The 21,460-nt window shown below is 49.1% G+C and overlaps 1 protein-coding gene across 1 annotated transcript in view; it reads right to left on the minus strand.

The window, feature by feature from the left end:
* Positions 1–2,848: 2,848 nt before the first annotated feature.
* TFAP2E (transcription factor AP-2 epsilon) overlaps positions 2,849–21,460 on the minus strand; it is a 19,454-nt gene continuing 842 nt past the window's right edge. The window contains exons 3-10 of the mRNA XM_012554225.1: positions 21,223–21,320; positions 20,827–20,878; positions 18,472–18,756; positions 18,090–18,269; positions 7,794–8,016; positions 6,234–6,352; positions 5,489–5,630; positions 2,849–3,131 (exon numbers count right to left, since the gene is read on the minus strand). Of these exons, the coding sequence (XP_012409679.1) occupies positions 2,849–3,131; positions 5,489–5,630; positions 6,234–6,352; positions 7,794–8,016; positions 18,090–18,269; positions 18,472–18,756; positions 20,827–20,878; positions 21,223–21,320 (1,382 nt within the window). The remainder of the gene's footprint in view (positions 3,132–5,488; positions 5,631–6,233; positions 6,353–7,793; positions 8,017–18,089; positions 18,270–18,471; positions 18,757–20,826; positions 20,879–21,222; positions 21,321–21,460) is intronic.

Consider the following 21,460-nt stretch of genomic DNA (forward strand, 5'->3'; position numbering starts at 1 on the left):
TATGTGCTAGGCATTGTGTAAGTGCTTTATGTCTATTATCTCATTTAATCCTCTCAATTTCCCATAGCCTAAGATAATTTTCGTGGTAGAATTATCTCTTGCCAAGCTCTGGGCTTTGTTTAAAGCAGTACATAGTTCTAGCCTTCCCCCCACCCTATTCCTCTTTGCATATGGGTGAGTTGAGGCAGGTGAAACTTCTTGGAAGAAGAAATCACATCTTTGGACCCTTCCCTTAGGAGATGATTTCAAGACCCCATGTCCCTAACACACTCTCCACTTCTGCAAAGCACCCCAACATTTGACCCTGACAGCACATCTGCACAGAACTGGGGGAAAGCATTCTTGGCAAAGAATAGTGATTGCAGTGATCCTGAGGCATAAAACAATGTGTTTGAGGAACAGAAAAGAAATCTGTGTGGCTGGAGCAAAGTGAGTGAAGAGAATGGTTTAAGGTGAAGGTGGAGAAGCAGACAAAGTTCAGAGCATTGCAGGGCCTCAGATTAAGGTGTGTCAGTGAAAGCAGACCTATTGGGACACTACTGCAGTAGTCCTGAGGACTAGAGTGGTGGCAGTGGAGATAGAAAAGGATGGATTCAGTTAATAGGACTGACAGATTAGATGTAGAGGAAGAACCAACACTGACTTTCCAATTCCTGGCTTAAGCAACTGGGTTGAAGGTAGTAGTGTTTATGAAGATGGGAAGCTCTGCAGGAGGTTAAGATTTGAGAGCTCTAAGTCAAGCATTTCATTTTGGACATAAGTTTGAGATGCCTATTAGGCATATCCGGTGGAGACAGGCAGATAGTTGTATATTCAAGCCTGGAGTTCAGGGAGAAGTCTGGGCTGAAGATGTAAATTCAAGAGTCAACAGTATATGTTCTTGTTAGTTGCCGTCGAGTCAATTCTGACTCATGGTGATGCCATGTGGGTGGGTTCGAACCACCAGCTTTCCGGCTGGTAGTCGAGCGCTTAACCGTTTATGTCACCCAGGGACTCTATAGATGGACAGCAGCATATAGATGATATTTAAAGCCATGGGACTAAATAAGATCATTTTGGGAGAGAGTGTGGATAGAGAAGAGAACGCCCTGAGGAAGGCCAACATTTAGAAGTCAGGTAGAGAAGGAGATAGAGTTGGAACCAGTAAGATAAGAAGAAATTAGGAGACATTGGGAGGCACAGAGCAGAGGGTAAAAGAGCAAGTGCTCAGCCATGTCAAATGCTGCTGTTAAATCCAGAAAAAAGGCCCTTGGGTTTGGCATTGTGGTTATTGATGACCTTGCTGAGGTGATTTCAGTAGACTGGTAGGGATGGAAGCCAGATTGAAGTGGGTTGAGCAAATATGGGGCAAACAAGTGGAGGTAGGATGCAGCATTCAAGCACTTTAACTGCAAAGGAGAGCAAAGAAATAAGGAAAGGATTTATATTTTTTTAACATAGATCCTTTGAACGTGTGCTTTGGAGAATGATCTAGTAGATAATTCACATGCAGGAAAGAGAAAAGATGCCTGAAGAGTGAAATCCTCAGGTAGACGAGAACTGAGTTATCATTGGCCTGTTACGTGCACAACACACAGAGCCACCAGCGTTCACACTGACACACATACAGAACCAACACCACCAGTTGTGTTAACACAGAGACCTAACAGCCAAGCTAATACATTCACACATGGACCCATCCAGTCACTAATATTCATACAGATCTACCAGGATTCAGTTAACACACACAGAACTAAACGAAGAGCTACACTCACAAGCCAGATAGGCCCACCAACATCTGCACCCCCTCTCACACAGAGATGCCCACAACTGCCTTCCGGGCCTCCCCCTTAGAGGCCCCTTCCCACCCCTAGCCCTGCTAATTCCCAGGCCCTGCCTCTCCCCAGTGACCTTGCCCTCTTAGGAGGTAAATCCAGGCCTGAGCTGAAGAAGGACAGGGAGAGCTTCGTATCCAATGAAAAGGTTTTATTAAGAGAACGAGAAAGCAAACTGAGAAGTGGGGAGGTACATCAACTGCAGGGTCAAGAGAAACAACAGCAAGTACAAAATCCCAGAGACCACCTCAGGGTCCCTGGCATAACTTTCTTCCCTCCCAGCCCACCCACAGCCCTTTGCAAGTAAAAACTATCCTGGTCCAACTGGACATCTTGGTGCATGAGCAAAAAACAGTGAAACGAAAGTCCCCAACTCATTGGGATAAATAAGTTGCACTGGACACTTTAAAACTTTCAGATTTAATTACCACGTATGTAAATAAATAGGACAGACAGCAACAGGGCTGTGAAACGCAGCCTGGATTCAAGTTCTGCAGTTCGTGCTTTATATTCTTTGTTCCTTGAGGACTCCTGCCCACTTCTTTCCAAGAATGGGAGGGGTCCAAAGAGCATCTGGAGCCTCCTGCCGGCACCCCTTTTCTGGGGGGAGGGGTTCTGGGAATGAGGGGTGCTAATCCCTCAATAGCACCTCTGATTTGTTAACACTTTCTCTCCTGCCATCAGTGAAAAACAGGCCTTGGCCCCTAAGAGTGCCCACTGTTGCCCAGGCATTCGAATGGGCAGGGCTCTGCCCCATGAGCCAGACCTTTCCATGCCAACTTCCTACTCAAGCCCTTCTCAGCAATCAAAGGTCAGAAAATGGCACGTGTGAGGCAGATGCCTGGGCCCTTAACTTACCAAAAAAACCACCACAGAAAGGCTGCTCCCCTTGGCTTCAACCCAGATCTCTGTCTCGGGTTTCTGGATGTATGGTCTCTTTCTGGTCTGACCTCATCCCCAACTCTGCCCACCCCCAGGAGCTAAGGCCTCATTTCAGACCTGCAGAACCCCTAAGGATGGCATAGGGGAAGTGATTATTTCCGATGCTTGGTATCCTTTTCTGAAGCCTTGGTGTCACCATGCCCACTGCCCGCACTGCTTAGAAACATCTTGTCCAGCCCCTTGAGTGACTCCAGCAAGTAGTTCTGGAAGGCAGTGAGGGCGGCACAGATGGCGGGCCCTCCAAAACCATGTGTGATGAGGCTAAAGTGTGTCAGGCAACTCTGCACACTGGGTTCCAGGATGAGTGCTGGGCGGCTGTTGCCCAGCGGCGAGCGGTCCTGAGCCATCAAGTCCGCAAATTCCTTACAGATCTGCCTGGTGGGGGCAGGAGGAACAGAGGTTAGAGGACAAAGGTCTGAGCCCAGAGAAGGACCTACCATGTGTTGGGCACTTCATATACATTATATATATGATTGCTGACCCTCCCAACAGCCTGCAAATGATGATCATACCCATTTTACAAAAAAGCAAACTATGGTTCAGAGAGGTATCGCCCAGCATCATACAGCTAGTAGCACATGCTAATACTCTACAGTCTTTCTCCTTGCTGGAAAAAGCCTAACCCATTGCCATCGAGTCAGTTCTGACTCATGGCGACCCTACGTGTTATAGAGTAGAACTGAGCTCCGTGAGGTTTTCTTGAAGAAATCTTTGTGGAAGCATTTAGCCAGGCCTTTCTCCACAGTGCTCCTGGGTAGGTTCAAACTGCCAACCTTTTGATAAGTGTTGTTGTTGTTGCTAGGTGCTATCAAGTCAATCTGGACTCATAGTGACCACATGTGACAGAGTAGAACTGCCTTATAGGGTTTTCTAGACTGTCATCTTTATGGGAGCAGATCACCAGGTCTTTTCTCCCAAGGAGCCACTGGGTGGCTTCAAACCACCAACCTTAGTTAGCAGTCAAACACTAAACTGTTGTGCCACCAGGGACCTCTTAGTAGATGAGTGCAAACTATTTGCACCACCCAGGGATCTCTCCTTGTTGAAGTCCTGTCCATATTCAAAGTCCAGCTCAAAGCTCCAGGAAGCTCCTTGATCCCCATTCCCACCCACACCCACACCCCAAACACCCAATGCTTCACAGAACTTTATCTTTGAAATCAGTAGAGAACGATCCAGAATCTGCTTTGGATAATTGAAATAAAATCTAGCAGCGAACATTGAGGACTAGATCCCCATCACATAGATAAGGAAGCGGGTTTCAGAGAGGTTAGAAGACCTGCCGAGGTGACTGAGCAGGATCTGAATCCAGTTCTGGTTTGTGAGTCCATTATTCATTTATTTGTGCATCCTGTTTGTGGCTCAGGCAGGAGGATGGGGAGCACATCACTGGTTTTGGTATCACCATGGAACCCGGTCAGCATCTTAGATGTGCTGGAACCCAGGAAGTCCTTGATGAGTTAACTGGCTAATGAATGAGGCAAAAGCTCACCCTAGACATGTCTCCAGATACAATATGAGCAGCCTCAGAGGTCCCTCTATTTGATGGTCCCATTAGTCTGTGACTCCTCTTCTGCCTAGGGCACTTCAAAAGAGGAAGGGTGGAGTTGTGATTTGAAGGTGATGTGAACTGCATTAGGTAGGGTGTCTGAGCAGTGTTCTAAGCAGAAGAGCAAGCCCAAGGACGTGAGGACAGGAGAGAGTGAGTAGATCAGGTGGAGGGCATGGGTGGGGTTTGTATGGATCAGATCGTAGAGCCCTCAAAGAAGTTTGTATTTTATCATACAGTTTAGTGGTTTTCAAAACTCCTTCCTTCCTTCTTCCCTCCCTCCTCACTTCTCTTCTTTTCTCTCTCCCTCCCTCCCTTTCTCCCTCCCTCTTTTCTTGCAATGAAACCCTTTCTAAAATACTAAATCTTATTGGAATACCGGTCTGTAAGAGGCATCCCCACAGTACCTAATTTGAAAAATCAATGCAGTAGCTGTGGGAGCCATTGAAGATTCTTGGGGTGGGGGGAGCAGTGGAAGATGTGTGTGCTGGGGTGAAGGTCCAGCCAGGAGAGAGATGAAGAGACCTGAGTTGGGGTGGCAGCATGTGAATGGTGGTGAGGGAGGCAACAACAGGACTTGTAGAGGGATCAGGTACAAAGTAAGGACAAGGGAGGGCCAACCTGGGGGCCTAGGTAGGCATTGGTGCCCCTGATGGAGGTCACTGGAGCAGAGGGGCTGATGGACAAGATTTAGACAGGAAGAGCAAGACCATGGAACCTTGACTCAAGGGACTGGGGCTGATGATGCCATAGGGCAGTGAATGTGAGTGTAGTACCCACACACAGGACCTATATAAAGCCTGTATATGATACCTTTTGTGCTGATGCATAGAACCCAGATATGTTTATATGTGTTGTCCATGTGTCTACATTTGTGCCCACATGTGCTTGTGGAGAACACCCATGTGATGGACATGATGCCCAAATAAACCCATGTGTGGTGCCCGTGTGTGCCTGTGTGGAATGCACATGTGCCACCTGTGTACTCCTTGTGAGCATAAGCATGGAGCCCAGGTGTGCCGACGTATGGTGCCACATGTACATCGTGTGCGCATGCTGGTGCCCGTTGTGCCCATATATGGGGTCTGTGTCTGTGCATTGCACTTATGTGTGCCCATGCATGGCACCCATGGAAGCTTGTGCATGGAACCCAGAAGTGCCCACGCATGGCACCCTCACTCACTTGGCAGCCAGCAGCATGCTCTTGCGGCTGTGCAGTTCCCCAGGGTCAGCATGCTGTCGGCACAGGTACTCGGCAGCTACCTTGGCTGGGAACTCAGTCTCACAGACATAGCCAAAGTCTCGGGCCAGGTGTACGGCCTCTCCTGGAGGTGAGGAGGGCAGAGAGAAAGAAATGAGCTGTCACCGCTGCCAGGTGTACAGCCCGGAGCATAGCCTTAAACCTCCAACCCCCTAGCCAGGAGGCACCCTGCCTCATTCTGCTTCTGTAGATGCCTTCCTCTGATTTCCCTCCCCAGCCTAGCCCCAGCTGCAATTCTACTGCCCCCCACCTTGGGCCATCAGGAATGGGCTCTGAGCTCAGGGGTGGCATTTGAGCCCACTGTGGATCCCAGAGCCAGCACTCAAGACTGCCAAGCCCAGAGTCCAGTGTCACCAACCACCAGAGAAAAGAGCTCTCATCCTCCTCAGCCCTTTACCACATCCAAACACTGGCCACTCCTCTCCTCATACACATACACATACACACACACACACACACACACACACACACACACAAAATTATACACACACATCAAGTGCACACACCTTATTTACACACAACACTGACTACACGCACAGATATCGCACCATTCACATGAATACACACACGATTAAACACACCCTCATGCATTAGAGACAGTCAGACACAGTCACACAGGACAAAACACGTTGCCTCACACTAACGCCCACTCTCAGGCCTCACTCACCCTCCACCAGTGAAGTCAGCAGCGTCACATTGGCGGCCTTGCGCCGGCCTGCTGGCAGGTTAAGCCCGATCTTTTCCAGCCGTTCCCGCAGGCACCGGCCCCCATTCTTGGACTTGGCCCTTGACATGCACAGAGAGAGACAGACATACAACTATGAAGACAAAAGAGAAGCATGTAGACTAAAAGACCCCAACAAGAACTTGCTGCCCCCACCAACCCCTACTGAGGCTTGGGTCTGGGCCTAGGGAAGCTGTGGGGTCTCTTTCAACATGATCCCAACCTCTTCCTAACCTCACTAGTTTTGTAGCCAAGATGGAGGGGGTGGAGGGACCAGCACCCAGCTTCAGGAGCCCCTAGTTTCTTCCTAACCCTCTCAAGAGCAGGGTCAGCCCAGGGTGGGACATGATTGACCACATCTTGGGGCTCTTTTTCCCCACCTTAGCATACCAGCTGGGCCATACACAGCTACTCAGGGACAAAAAGACCTATGCAGAGACAGGGACATGCAGACAGAGAGACACAAGGGGAGACATAGGTATACACCCAGCTACCCGAGGGCACATAGACACACAGCCAGATAGATACACACTGAGGGCCAAGCATACAGAGACACGTACACACTAATAGAGACAGACATACGCAGAGACACACAGACAAGTACACAGACCCACACACCCAGGAACACATAGGGACACAGACATAGGGGTTCACACACATACAAGATCCCAGGGACACATGTACAGGCACTCAAGGACTCACACAGTCACTGGGGTGCTCAAGACCAGCAATAAGGAGATAACCCTACAGCTGCACAAATGTGCCCCTACAAAGGTAAAGACATGTATACATACATATATGTAGCTCCAGATGCACAGTAATTTCACACACACACGTGTGCACACACACAGTAGGGAACATTCTAGCCAACACATCTCCAGTGAAAGTAACACAGGAAACACACACGCATGGAAGCATACTCCTTGCCATCCCCTAACACACACACACACATACACCATCTTCAGACACATCAAAACGCAGCCTGAAGCAGAAAATACCCTACACAGGTATAAGGACATGTACAGAGAGACACCCACAACTATGAAGACAAACCATGGACTCCCATCTTCCCCACCCCAACACACACACCCCAGAGAGGCCTATGCTGCCACAGGGAATGAGCCATGGGTCTTGGGGGTCCTTTTCCTGGGGGAAAGGGTGAAGATGGCACTCTTCTCCAGGCCAGCCTTATCCATCCTTCCCCATGTGAGTCTTCCATCCCTTCTCTGTGCCCAGACTTTTCTCCAGCTCCTCCAGCCCCCCACCCCCCGCCCCCGAGCCATCCTTAAACCCACAGACCTATGGGAGCTACTGGGGACTAGGCCTGCCTCCAGAGCATGCAGAATTTTGGGTCCCCATGTCTGCCCTCCTCCCTGAGGAGGCGGAGATGATGCTGTGGCCTGGGGTGAAGCTGGGCCCCTCCCTGGCCCCCAGAGAAGGCCCAAGAAGATCAGGGATTCTGGCCTGGGTGCTGTACAAGGAGTCATGGGCTGGCCTTCCTACCTGCGGAGGACGCCCCCCAGGAGGGAAGCGTTGAGGCACTCAGGAGGCGAGAGTCGCCGCTGCACCTCCCCCACCGTCACCTTGTACTTGGACGTTGAGCTGAGCAGTGAGAGCCGGCCAGGCACGGAGCAGAAGACCTCACTGGGGTTCGTGATGCCACCAACCAGGCTGTCTTTGGCCAATGAGAGGGCCGAGAGGCTGCTGGCTTTGGAGGAGATGGGGACTGTGGAGCAGAAGCAAGAACAAGGGAGGGAGAGAGAAGACACTGAGCCGGAGCCACAGGACGCAAGCACCTGCCAGCTGGGAATGAGCATGTTGATGAAGTGCCAGCTGGGTGCCGGGCACCCCGCTACAAACTGCACACACAGCGGCACTTCAATGTCCCAGGGCCTTTGGAGAGAGGTACCATTCTCCCCGCTTTATAAAGAAAGAAACTGAAGCACACAGGTTAAAGTGACTCGCCCAAGTTCACTCAGTTAACGGGTGGTGGGAATTTGAACCCAAAACTGTCTGGCTCTTGAACCCATGTTCCCTTCATTAAGCCAGGATGGCTCCCTGTGAAAACTCAAACAGCTTCAGCAGTCTTAGAGTCTGAGCGTGTGCCATCAGAGAAGGATTTGGAAATGAGGAAATGTAATCTGAGTTGGGAGGTAGGATTCCTAGGTCATGGTAGCAGGGTCTCCCAGTCCTCGGCAATCACAAGGAGTCCCCAGATCATTCCTTCCCACTCAGGACCTCCACCTCTCCCCCCACCTCAGATCAAGGAGGTCTGTGGGCTCTAGACTCCCACGTCCTGCGGTTGCTGTTGTTAGGTGCTGTCGAGTCAGTTTCGTCTTATAGCGACCCTATGTTCAACAGAAGGAAACAATGCCTGATCCTGCGCCATAGCAAATAATCGTTGCTATGTTTGAGCCCACTGTTACAGCCACTGTGTCAATCCATTTTGTTGAGGGTCTTCCTCTTTTTTGTTGACTCTCTACTTTACCAAGCACGATGTCCTTCTCCAGGGATTGGTCCCTCCTGATAACACGTCCAAAGTAAGTGAGATGAAGTCTCGCCATCCTCACTTCTAAGGAGCATTCTGGCTGTACTTCTTCCAAGACAAATTTGTTCATTCTTCTAGCAGTCCATGGTATATTCAATATTCTTCACCAACACCATAATTCAAAGGCATACATTCTTCTTTGGTCTTCCTTATTCATTGCCCAGCTTTCACATGCATGTGAGGTAATTGAAAATATCATGGTTTGGGGCAGGTGCACTTTAATCCTCAAAATGACATCTTTGTTTTTTTAACACGTGCTGGGGACAGGAAGGTTATGGACCCATTAGGCCTCCAGCACTTTCGTCCTTCCTGCCAGTCCTTCCTGCCGAGTCACTCCAATGCTCAAAGAGATCAGGAATAAGGATATGAGCCCTACACCTCCCCTCCCCGCAAATACTCTTTAATTATCTTTGAAGGGCAGGGAAGGTAATCTGAGAAGCCAATTTTCTAGCAGCCACTAGATACTCTTAGCTCTAAAAGGAAGTCCTTCCTACAATCTAACCTCCATCCTCCCACCTAGCCTCAGGGGCAAAGTCGAATATTGGGCCACTTGCTTCCTCAGAGAAATCGTTTGGCCTTCTCTTCTTTCAAGGAAGTGAGAGCCTTGATAGAGAAGGCCTTGTGGGGAGATCAAGTGAGGGGTCTGGGGCTAATAATTCCTGAGCACTCACTGTTTGGCAGTCACCGTGCTATGTGCTTAGGAGCCCTGGTGGCACAATGGTTAAGCACTTGGCTGCTACCTGAAAGGTTGGTCGGCGGCTTGAACCCCCCAGCAGCTCCTTGGGAGAAAAGACTTGGTGATCTGCTCCCTTAAAGATTACGGCCTTGGAAACCCTATGGGGCAGTTCTACTCTGTCCTATAGGGTCACTGTGAGTTGGAATCAACTCAATGGCATACAACAAGAATGTGCTATGTGGTTATATTGATAACCTCACTAAATTCTCAAAACAACCCATGAGGGGGCAATACTTATTCCCATTTTACAGACGAGTAGACTGAAGCCCAGGGAGGTAAAATAGTGTGTCTGAGATCACACAAATGGTAGATTGAGAACCAGGAGCAAACCCAGGACTCTGGTTTCAGAGGCAGTGCTCTCAGCCTTCTAGCCATATGGTAAATTTTTGCTAAGCACCTATGTGCCAGGCACTGTGCTAGGCCTCAGGAATACAGAGGTAAGCAAAGCTGACCTAGACTCAGGCCTGATGAAGCCCCTCCATTCATTCCTTCTCTAGATGAGCAGTCCCACTCTCCAGCCAGTCATCCAACCAGAAATCCCAGTGAATGCCCTCCACACCTCTCTCTCCCACTACATCCTGTCCATCACTGTATCACCGTGTCCCACTGCTTTTATAGTTCTTAACATGCCTCGAATGCGGCCACTTCTCTGTGTGACCACAGATATTATCTCCCTTCCCGTCTGAATTCTGTACAGTCCCTGCTTTGGTCTCCCTGCCCTGCTCCAGAGGGATTTTTATGAAACATGCATCACTCCTCAGTTTAAAAGTCATCACTGCCTGGCCAGTCCCCTAAGAATCAAATACAAGATCCATAGCTAGACAGAATAATGGTCCTTGGTGGTGCAAACAGTTATCATGCTTGGCTGCTAACCAAAAGGTTGGCAGTTCAAGTCCACCCAGAGGCACCTTGGAAGAAAGGCCTGGTGAGGTACTTGAAAAAAATTAGCCATTGAAAACCGTATGAAGCACAGTTCCACTCTGACTGCCGCCATGATTTGGAGTCGACTTGACAACAACTGGTTTTTATTCTTCAGTGAGTGCCAACTATATACCAACATTAACAATCCTGTGGAGTAGATGCTATCATTCATATCCTCATTTCAAAATGAAGAAAATGAAGGTTCAGAGACGTTAAGTAACTTGTCCAAGATGGCACAGCAAGTAAGGAGCAGAAATGGGTCTTGAACTCTGATCAGTGACTCATGTCCTTACCCATCACATTATGATCCCTCCTTCATGTTCCAGCTCCTACCTATTCCTCTTGCCTGGTCCCCCATTTGTCCTTTACTCTCTAGAGTATCCAATAGATATATAATGTGAGTCACATATATAAGTTTAAATTTTCTAGCAGTCACATTGAAAAAAGTAAAAAGGAACAGGTTAATTTAATAATACATTTTATTTACCCTAATATATCAAAAATATGATCATTTCAACATGTATTCAGTATTTTAAAAATTATTAATAAGATATTTTACATTCTCTCTCTCTTTTTTGGTTTTTTTGGTACTCTGAAATCTACTGTAAATTTTATACTTAACAGTCCATCTCAATGCAGACTAGCCACGTTTCAAGTGCTCAATAACCCCATGTGGCTGGCTAGTGGCTACTGCGGTACTGGACAGCACAGCTCTAGACTACAAAGGGGGCCAGCAGGTAACATAAGCAAGAGAGATCTGAGGGCCGGGAGACTTCAGACGGGAGCAGCCTATGTAAAGGAGCTACTGGGCTGAGTTTGTTGTTGCTGTGCAGGAACACAGACCCAACCTTGTCAGAGTTCCCTCAGGTTTCCTTTTTTTTTTTTTTTGGAGGAGGGGCTGGAGAAACCAGGATTCTGGATTTTTTATGTGTAATCTTTGGATTTTTTAAACATTGCTAAAAGGAGCCCTGGTGGTACACAGTTAAGTGCTCGGCTGCTAACTGAAAGGTTGGTGGTTCGAACCTAACCAGTAACTCAGAGGGAGAAAGACCTGGCTATCTGCTTCCTGACACTTCCATAAAGATTACAGCCTAGAAAACCCTGTGGGGCAGTTCTACTCTGTCTCATGGGGTTGCTATAAGCTGAAAACAAATTGAGGGCACCCAAAAACAACTGTTTCAAAATTTTTAAAACCCAGCGCAGGCCACCTGGACCTGGGACCACCATGTGTGAGCTCCTTGAGCCCCATAGAATTGCTCACTGTTCTGTCTCAAGGGCCTCATTTACTGAGCAGTAACCCCTGCTTCCCAAGCATCAGGTCAGGCACCCTCCCCTCTGCAAAGCCACCAGGAACCCTCTGCTCCAGCTCCCTCTCACCGCCAGCCCTGCCCTTACCACACTGAACCTTCGTTGTCCATTTCCACATCTATCTTCCCCATAACTAGGAGTGCCTCGGAGGCAGGGTCTTGGCACAGGTGGGCATCAGTGAATGTGGGATAAATAAGTGAAGCAAAGTCCCTTGGAACCTAAAGCGGGAGAAAGGGTGATGGCCCACAGCCCAGATGTCCTAGGCTCAGGGAGTGAGAAAGGAACCTCAATCCTTTGTTAGCAACTGATAGTGAAACTGCTCTTTCTCCCTGGGCCCCACTCAGACACCAGGGAGGAGCCGAAAGGTCAGAGAAGCGAAAAGTGGACAGTTGAGGGGACGGCACAACCCTCTCTCTCCTCACCCCTTATCCCCCCACCCCTCCTGCCCCCCTGCCACCCCAGGCAAGTTCCCTGTTCCCAAGGCAGGGTCAGAACTAAGGTGAGGCAAGTGAGGTACTCGCCTAGGGTGCAAAATTTAAGGAGGCACCAATAAACTCGTAATCAAGATAAAGAGCATTTTAATGTAATATTTAAAAAAATCAAAATTAATGTAAAAACTCCATGATGAATAAAATATCGAAATTTTAAACGAAGACAGAATCCAAACCTGCACTTGTATAACCCTTCCTTACTGCCTCACCCTCTTCATGGCCTTGCCTCAGAGTGAGGAACAAAGATGTCCTGACTCAACAGACACACCAACATTGGACATACACTAGGAGTCATCCCTGCCCCCATGTCCCACCTGGCAGAATTTCCCAGGTCTCTGCGCGTGAGCATCTATCTCCAGGTTCCCTCTTCACCCAAGTGTCCCTCTGCCTTGAGGGGACTTTTTGGGGGTGATAGAATTATTCTATATCTTGATTGTTTTGCTGGTTATATAACTCTCTATATACATTTGTCAAAATTCATTAACCTGTACATCTATAAAGGGTGAATTGTACTATATGTAAATTATACTTCAATAAATTTGTCTTAAAAATAATACTACAAATTGATAAATTAAAAATAAAAGAAGGGCAAAGTGAATGTCCTCTCTCCCATGACCCTTAGCCAGAGGGAGCAGTCAGAGGAACAGAGAATTCTCTCCACCAGCAGCCTCCTCCATTCAACTTTTATTAAAACCGGGGGCCCCTGAGGCCAGGCCCTGTGAGAGAGGAGAGAGACCAAAGCTGTATGAGGCTGTTTATATATGTGCAAACAGGGACATATGTGAGCACAGTGGTGTCACAAAAGTGAGTTTACACAAAAACTACATGCCCTTGTCATAGATACAGCAATGGGAGTGAGACTGTGCATGTAAACATTTACTCATTCAACACATACTGAGCCCCAGCTACATACATGGACAGAGTCTCTGCCCTCCTTGAGTGTTGTAGGAATGTGGTAGCGTGCACATGGATATCTGCAAGTGCTTTGCTCCTGTTGATATATGTACACATAGACTGTGTGCTGGATTTATGCAAGCATTGTTGTAAGCTGCTGTTGAGTTGGCTCCCGACTCATGGCAATCCCACGGAAAACAGAATAAAATGCTGAGTCACAGATTGGACCATTGTGATCCATAGGGTTTTCATTGGCTGATTTTCAGAAGTAGATTGCCAGGCCTTTCTTCCTAGTTTGTCTTAGTCTGGAAGCTCTGCTGAAACCTATACAGCATCATAGCAACACGCAAGCCTCCACTGACAGACGGGTAGTTGCTGTACATGAGGTACATTGGCCAGGAATCGAACCCGGGTCTCCCACATGGAAGGAGAGAATTCTACCACTGAATCACCACTGCCCCCTTATGCAAGCACAGGTACAGCTATTAATTGTAGGTCTATGACAAGTGGATATGTGTTTGTGTATACAAACAATAGACCTCACTACTCGCCTGACCTGTTCCCTTTTCCTCAGAACCTTTTCCCTCAAAATGGAAAGAGGAATGGAGTCCAAGGTGTGTAATGCACGTGGGCTGGGGAAGGGAGGATTTTAGAGGTAGGAATTAAGCTAGCACAGACTGCAAAGCAGAGGCACTAGTGTTTGTTTCCCATACCCACCAACAGGCCCTGCATGGAGACTCCTGAAGCTGGGGCTGGTCTCCTTATGAATGTCCTCCTGGTCACACATGCAAAAGCCATTCACATACACACACTCCTACGGACACAAGAGCTCTCAGTTATTCAACCCGTCAAACAAGACTCTCGCATATGCAGGTCTATACAACACTATCCACAGGTGGTAGATATGGTCTGATCACTGAATCTGAGGAATGTGCAACAAACTATTTCAGAAAGTTTGTTAAAATTGCAGTTCCTTCTAGAGAAAACAAAATCGGCATGGCCTTGGGTTGGGCAAAGAGTTCCTAGATGCAACACCACAAGCATGATTAATAAAAGAAAAAAGTGATAAATTGGACTCCATTAAAATAAAAAACTTTTGTACCTTAAAAAAAAAAAAAAGCCAAGAAAATAAAAAGACAAACCACTTTGAAAATATTTGCAAATTATATATCTGATAAAGAAAGCGTATCCAGAACATAAAGAACTCTTACAACTCAATAATAAGATAAACAATCCAATTAGAAAATGGGCAAAATATTTGAACAGACATTTCACTAAAAATGATACGTGAAGGCTAATAAGCACATGAAAAGATGCTCAACATCATTAGTCATTAAGCACGTGAACATTAAAACTATAATGAGATATTATTAGGATTGCTCTAATAAAAAAGATGGCACTAAGTGTTGGCAAGAACGTGGAGAAACTGGAACACTTACACATTGCTGGTGGGAATGGAAAATAGTAAAGCCACTTTAGAAAGCAGTTTGGCAGTTTCTTAAAAAAATTAAACACAAACTTACCATGCAACCTAGCAATTCCATTTCTAGGAATTTACCCAAGAGCAATGAAAATATATGTCCATACAAAAATATGTATGTTAATATTCATAGCAGCTGTCATGGATTGAATTGTGTCCCCCAAAAATATGTGTCAGCTTTAGGCCATGATTTCCAATACCGTGTGGTTGTCCTCCATTTTGTGATTTTCCTCTGTGTTATAAATCCTAATCTCTGCCTGTGGTTAAAGAGGATTAGGGCAGGATGTAACACCCTTGCTCAGGTCACATCCCTGATCCAAGGCATGCACCACATTTTATCTTACAAGAGATAAAAGGAAAGAGAAGCAAGCAGAGAGTGGGGGACCTCATACCACCAAGAAAGAAGCACCAGGAGCAGAGCGTGTCCTTTGGACCCAGGGTTCCTGCGTGGAGAAGCTCCTAGACCAGGGGAAGATTGATGACAAAGACCTTCCTCCAGAACCGAGAGAGAGAAAGGCTTCCCCTGGAGCTGATGCCCTGAATTTGGACTTGTAGCCTGCTAGACTGTGACAGAACAAATTTCTCTTTGTTAAATCATCCACTTGTGGTATTTCTGTTATAGCAGCACTAGATAACTAAGATAGCAGCATTATTCATTACAGACAATGAATAAGGAAGACTGAAGAAGAATTGATGCCTTTGAATTATGGTGTTGGCAAAGAATATTGAATATACCATGGACTGCCAGAAGAATGAATAACTCTGTCTTGGAACACGTACAGCACAATGCTCCTGAGAAGTGAGGCTGGTGACACTTCCTCTCACATACTTTGGACATGTTATCAGGAGGGACCAATCCCTGGAAAAGAACATCATGCTTGGTCAAGGAGAGGGTCAGCGAAAAAGAGGAAGACCTTCAATTAGATGGATTGACACAGTGGCTGCAACAATGGGCTCAAACATAGCAACGACTGTGAGGATGGCGCCAGACCGGGTAGTGTTTGGAACCAACTCGATGGCACCTAACTACAACAATTATTCATTATAGCCAAAAAGTGGAACTAAACGAAGTGTATATCAAATGATGAATGGATAAACAAAATGTATTATATTCATACAATAAAAAGAACTACTGATATATGCTACAACATGGATGAACCTCAAAAACATTATGCTAAGAAGCTAGATGCAAAAAAAAGTCTACATATTTTATGATTCCATTTATATGAAACTTCCAGAATATGCAAATTTATAGACAGCAAGTAGATCAGTGGTTGCCTAGAGCTTGGGGTGGGAATGGGAATTAACTACAAACCAGAAGGAGAGAACTTTTGGGGGTGATGGAAAACGAACTGTGGTGATGTCACACAATTCTATGAATGTACTAAAAATCATTGAATTGTAACAATTTAGCTGAATTAGTAAAGAATGCTTACTTTCAGCCTTGCACTCCTTTAAAGAATTACCTATATGAAATCAAATTGACGACAGTAACTCTAAAACACAGAGGAGCAGTTTTTGGGGTAGTGAGTCTAAGTCAATGATGGTGAAATAATATGGGGGAAAATAGCGAGATGATGACACACCATGAAGATGTAACCAATATCATTTAGCTATACTTGTAGAAATTGCTGATTGGCTGTATGATCTGCTATGTATATTTTCACTAAAAATAAAATAAACAGTAATAATATTTTTAAAAATCATTGAATTGTACTCTTACAATGGGTGAATTTGGATATGTAAATTTTACCACAATAAATCAGTTTAAAAAATGTAAGTTCAAGGCCACATCTCCAGGGATTCTTTTCAGTAGATGTGAGTTTGTTCTCAGGGAATTTGCGTTCTTAACAAGCAGCCCAGGTAATTCTGATGTATATGGTTCCTTGGACCACAAGCATCCAAAGTTTGATAGGGGTGGGGGTTGAGAAGGACAGCAGGAGAAAGACAGACAGGAAGGGTAGTGACCCTCCCCCTACCCATCTGAGTCTCCTCACCTCCTCAAATGGGACCCACTGGTTAAGTCTTCTCACCAACAGCCAGTGGGCTTCTTTTAAATACGGTTCCTATCAGTCACTCTCCTGCTCCACACTCTTCCACGGCTCCCATTGTCCTCAGGTAGAGTCCAAAATCTATCTGCATGAGCCCTGATCTTTTAGTCACTTTGTAGGGCAGACAGTAGCCTTGGAGGCAGAGCTGAGATGAGGGTGAGGCTAGTGAGGGAGTGCCATGCAAGTGCAGGGTCAGATTCTGTCTTTAGGTAGTTTTTGAAATTTTATTATGGATTTTTGCATTAATTTTTATTTTTAAAAATATTGCATTAAGATATTATTTATCTCAAATACTGAGTTTCTTGGTGCCCTCTTACATTTTGTCCCAGAGGTGAATGCCTTACTCACCTTACCCTAGTCCTGGCCCTGTCTGGAGATACACTTAGAAGCCTAGCCCCTCCCCACCTCCCTACGCCTTCCCCAGAGCTAGGGAGAGAGAGGGTGACTATTTACATCAGCCCTTGCTGCTGCAGACCTACAGAGATGGGACAGGGAAGCCCAGCAGAGAGGGGTAGGAGAATGTCCTCTTCTGTTCTCCACCCCCAAACAAGCAACGACCCACTTTCCTCGGTGGGAGTGGAGGAATATATCTCAATTCTTATTGCAAACGCACTCTGCTCAAGCTGTGACTGTATAACCTGAAACCGACCTAAGGTTTTAACCAGTCTGGCTTTTCCACGGAGAAGGTATTTGCACATGCTGTGCCTAGTGTGGTGGAAGTAACTCAGCCCATTCGACGCCCCTTTTTCCAATGCACTCAGATTTCAAAACCCAGCGTTTATTCATTCAACAAACATCCACTGAGCACCTACTGAGCCCTGTCCAAATGTCCCTCCTCTAGGAAGCCTCTCAACCCCAGGCACTCACCGCTGGCTCCTCAGAGCTCTCACTGAATCCTGTACAGACCCCACTTACTGCCCTTTTTGGCAGGAAAATATCAGTCCAGGTCTATGTTCCCCACCAGTCCCATCTGCTTTTTGTGTCCCTGGGTCATGCCTGGGAGGAGTCTCAAAACTGGAGGTGACAAATGTGGGCTGAAAATGGAGGGTTCCCCAGTTCACCTCAGGTCAGCACTGGCCCCATTCACCATTCCCAGATCTACACAGTGGTCCAAACGGGGAGGCCGGCCTGGAAGTGTGCGGTGGGGCCGAGACTTCGCCTCCACTCTGGGACAAGGGCTTGGAGTCAGCAAAAATTTTACAACTAAGGAAGGTTCGGGTCTCAAAAGCTTCCAGGCTCCCCTCCCCGCCAGCATCGGCCAAGTCCAGGCCCAAGATCTCCCTGAGGCACGAAGACCGCTTCCTGGAGACCAAAGCCAACTCCATGGGGTGGGGCCTGGGCTGCCTCCATTTCTCATCCAGGACCCGAACCGCCGGTGACGCAGCCCTCCTCCCGCCAGGCAGGGAGGAATTCGTGGAACCAGCTGTAGCTGGCCAAGAGCGACTTTCTATAATTCCAGGACTCATGACGAGGGTGTAGTCCCTTATGTGTCCAGGGGACACCGGGGGTCTTCGGGACACAACGCGGGCTCCTGATGCCATCGGAAGGGCCTGAGGGGGAAGCAGGGCGCTAACCCATGTCCCCGATGGAAGCCCGGGGCTGGCGGCGAGGACCGAGTCCCGGAGTGATTCAGGAGTCGACGAGCGGAAATCTGCCTGGTGCGCGGGGCATCTAGACTCCAGAGCGCAGGGATCCAGCCCGACCACCTGCTCTGCAGCCGCGGATCCGCTCCGCCGACGCCCGCGCACCCACCTTCAAGGTCGGAATCACCGGGCGCCAGCCCTGCCTCGGCGTTGACGAAGCCAAAAAGCGTCGGCACTGGCTCGCTCTCCTCCAAAGCACAAGGCCAAGCTCCTGGCTCCGGAACCGGGCGGGAAATCAGGCGTTCCCTTCCCCAGGTGTCCCCAGCTCTCATGTCTTCCCCCTTCGCAGCAGCGCTCGAGGCGGTGACTCGATGTCCCGGGTGGGTCGTCCCTCGCTCCCGTCTCCAGAGAGCCACCTCGCTCCACTCGGCCACCGACCGGCTGGCAGTGCGGTCTGGATGGTATGCGCACCCGCTTCCACGACGCCCCGTGTCGCACTAGCTCCTACACCGGCCCCAAGCAGCTAGCGCTCAGCACCCGGGACAGTTCGGGTCGTGCTAGTGTTCTTGAGACCGCCTTTGGGGATCTCGGCTCACGCCAAGCATCTGAAATTTATGGAAACCGATGTCCTTTGAAAGAAACCAACTTTCAAGCTGCGGGGCAATTCCAGTCACTCCTTCCCCTGGCCAACCTCCAGGCCCGGCTCTGGCCCAGGGGAGGGGGAAGGGGTCAATGTGTCCAGAGCCACGGCTGATCCTTCTACACTTTCCCAAGGCAGAGACCCCCAAGCATCTCCCAAAAATGCAGGGTCTTGGCTTCCTCGCGGATGTCAGTGAGCCTAGTCCCCACTCCCTCGAACGCGTGCGAGAGTCGGCAACTGGGGGCTGCGACCACGGTATTATCTCCGGGTGGACGCAGCCCAGCGGCAGGCTCTTGTTGATTACAGACCGAGTTCTCCCTTCTGTGGAGTTCATAAAAGGAGCCGTCGGTTAAACCAACGCAACGCGCACCAACAATGCGCTGAGTCCTGGGCAAACCTCAGCTCTGACTACAGGGAGCCTCCAGGCAGCCGGGTCTCCAGCGTCCTCCCCACACTCACAGTTCCTGGTGACCCAGCCCCAAATCCTGGAGCTCCTCCCCCAGATTCCGGCAGAGCTGTCCCCTCATCTTCCCTCCATACACTCCAGGCTGTCCAGACAACTGCCAGCTTTTGATAACCCAGCTCCAGTTCCTGGAAGTCCAACCCTTCCTCTCACTCCCAACCCCCTCCCAACTCCAGAAGGTGTGACACCGGTACCTCCATCCCTCAACTCCTTAACAACCCCTAGCCCTACCCCAAGCCTCCCCTGAGAACACGTGGAAGGCAACCAGAGTCCGGGCTGGAATTCAATCGTTTGAAAAACAACTCAAGCCAAATCCCCAGGTAGCGATGTCGGCCCAGGGCGCCACCAGCTCCTCCGGGCCTGCGAATTCCTCCCGGGCATAGCCCCAAATCTAAGGCACCCGCTCAATGCTGGGCCCCTCTGAATCTCTCTATATTTCTCTTTATTTCTTTCTCCGTTTCTCGGACCTTTCCTTTGCACAGCTGGAACGCAGTCCTCAGGCCTCAAAACCCATAGCGTGTGGGGTTCACACTCTTGGCTTTTAGTAGTGCTATGAGATACACAAACACCCCCACAAATACACAGAGACTTTCACCTGCTCAGAGATCCTCAGATACCAAAGAACAAATTCCAGAACACAACAGAGACCCTAACTGGCACACAGAGACCCCCAAGCACACGGAAATGTACACCAACATACCAGACAAACATCACAAATACATTCACAGCAACAGACACACTTACATGCCCAGAAATACTGAGACAACTAGGAAAGTTGACACATACAGGGCCCTGAACTCATAGACAACGACCCTCAGAAGCAGACAGGCCCTGACCTGTGAGCACACAACCTAACACAATATTAACACATCAGCTCCCCTAATCCTAAATGCCGCCGGAGGCTCCCGCTTGGAGAGGAAATTCCCCAGGGAAACGTGAGTTCCCCAAGGCCCTGATCGGAAGAAAGGGACAGAAGTGCTTGCCAGGCTCCGAAATGGCAAGGCTCTGTACAGTGGAAATCATTAACCAAAATCCGTGTGAACAGCACTCCCATTACCACCTCTTAGGAAACAGGGAAGTGGCTTAACTCGTTTTGCAAAGTAACTCCAGATCCACAAAAGCGCCCTCCCCTCGGCGGGAAGAAGCCGGGCCCTAGTGGCGCGCAGCGGGCTGGGGCAGCCGAGAGAGCCGGCGGGCTAGAGCCCAGCTCAGGCTGCAGGCTCGGGAGCCAACTCTCCAAGTCCGCGCGTCTGCCCAAACTCAGACAAGGCCCGCCGCCTCCGCCGCTGTCCCTCTACTGGGCCGGGAGGAATGCCCGGTGCACTGGAGGCACCGGTTACTGAGAAGAAAATGGGTCCGTACGCCCAGGGCGTGTACCATCTCGCCCTGCTCGGTTCTGGCAGACGCACGCCATTCCTTACCTTTCTTTATCACGGACTGGTCCAGGAGGCTCATTCCCGGCTCATCCATGGCCTGAAAAGAGGAGAGGGTGTTCGTGAAGGCGCGTGTGGACCTCCTTTCCTGTCGCTTCCCAAGCCCCTGTTGCCCCTCGTCTCTGTCTGCTCCGCCCAACGTGTACCCCCGTCGCCTGAGGCGGCGACGGGCGGGACCTGGAATCGCCGTGGCGGCACCATCTGCAAACGAGCTGGAGTCCTGGGTACCTCACAGAGCCGTGCAACCTTAGACAGGCAACTACTCTGCCTCTCTTCGCCCCAGGCGGAGGCTGCCCCAGCAGACTGGGACTGGGCATGGATGCCCTACGGGGCTCAACGACCCCGTGTGGAGGGAAAGAAGTAGTTCGACATCTGCCCGTTTACTCCGCCGAGAGTGGCTGCCAGCCAGGCACCGCACACCGCCTCAATGCCAGGCCGCGTCGTGGGACGCATACGCGGAGTCACGAACAACAATTGGCGGACTGAGGGAGAAGCCGCGTTCCCCCATTCGTCACCCTAGGCCTCCAGCCAGAGTCTCAAGTCTACTGGCCTCCGTGGCCCGTCCCGTCCCATCTCGGACCCCTCGGGCCTCACCTGCACGTCCTCCAGGCTGGGCGGCGCC

This window comes from Trichechus manatus, unplaced genomic scaffold, assembly GCF_000243295.1.
Source record: "Trichechus manatus latirostris isolate Lorelei unplaced genomic scaffold, TriManLat1.0 scaffold00015, whole genome shotgun sequence".
NCBI classification, from domain to species: Eukaryota; Metazoa; Chordata; class Mammalia; order Sirenia; family Trichechidae; genus Trichechus; species Trichechus manatus.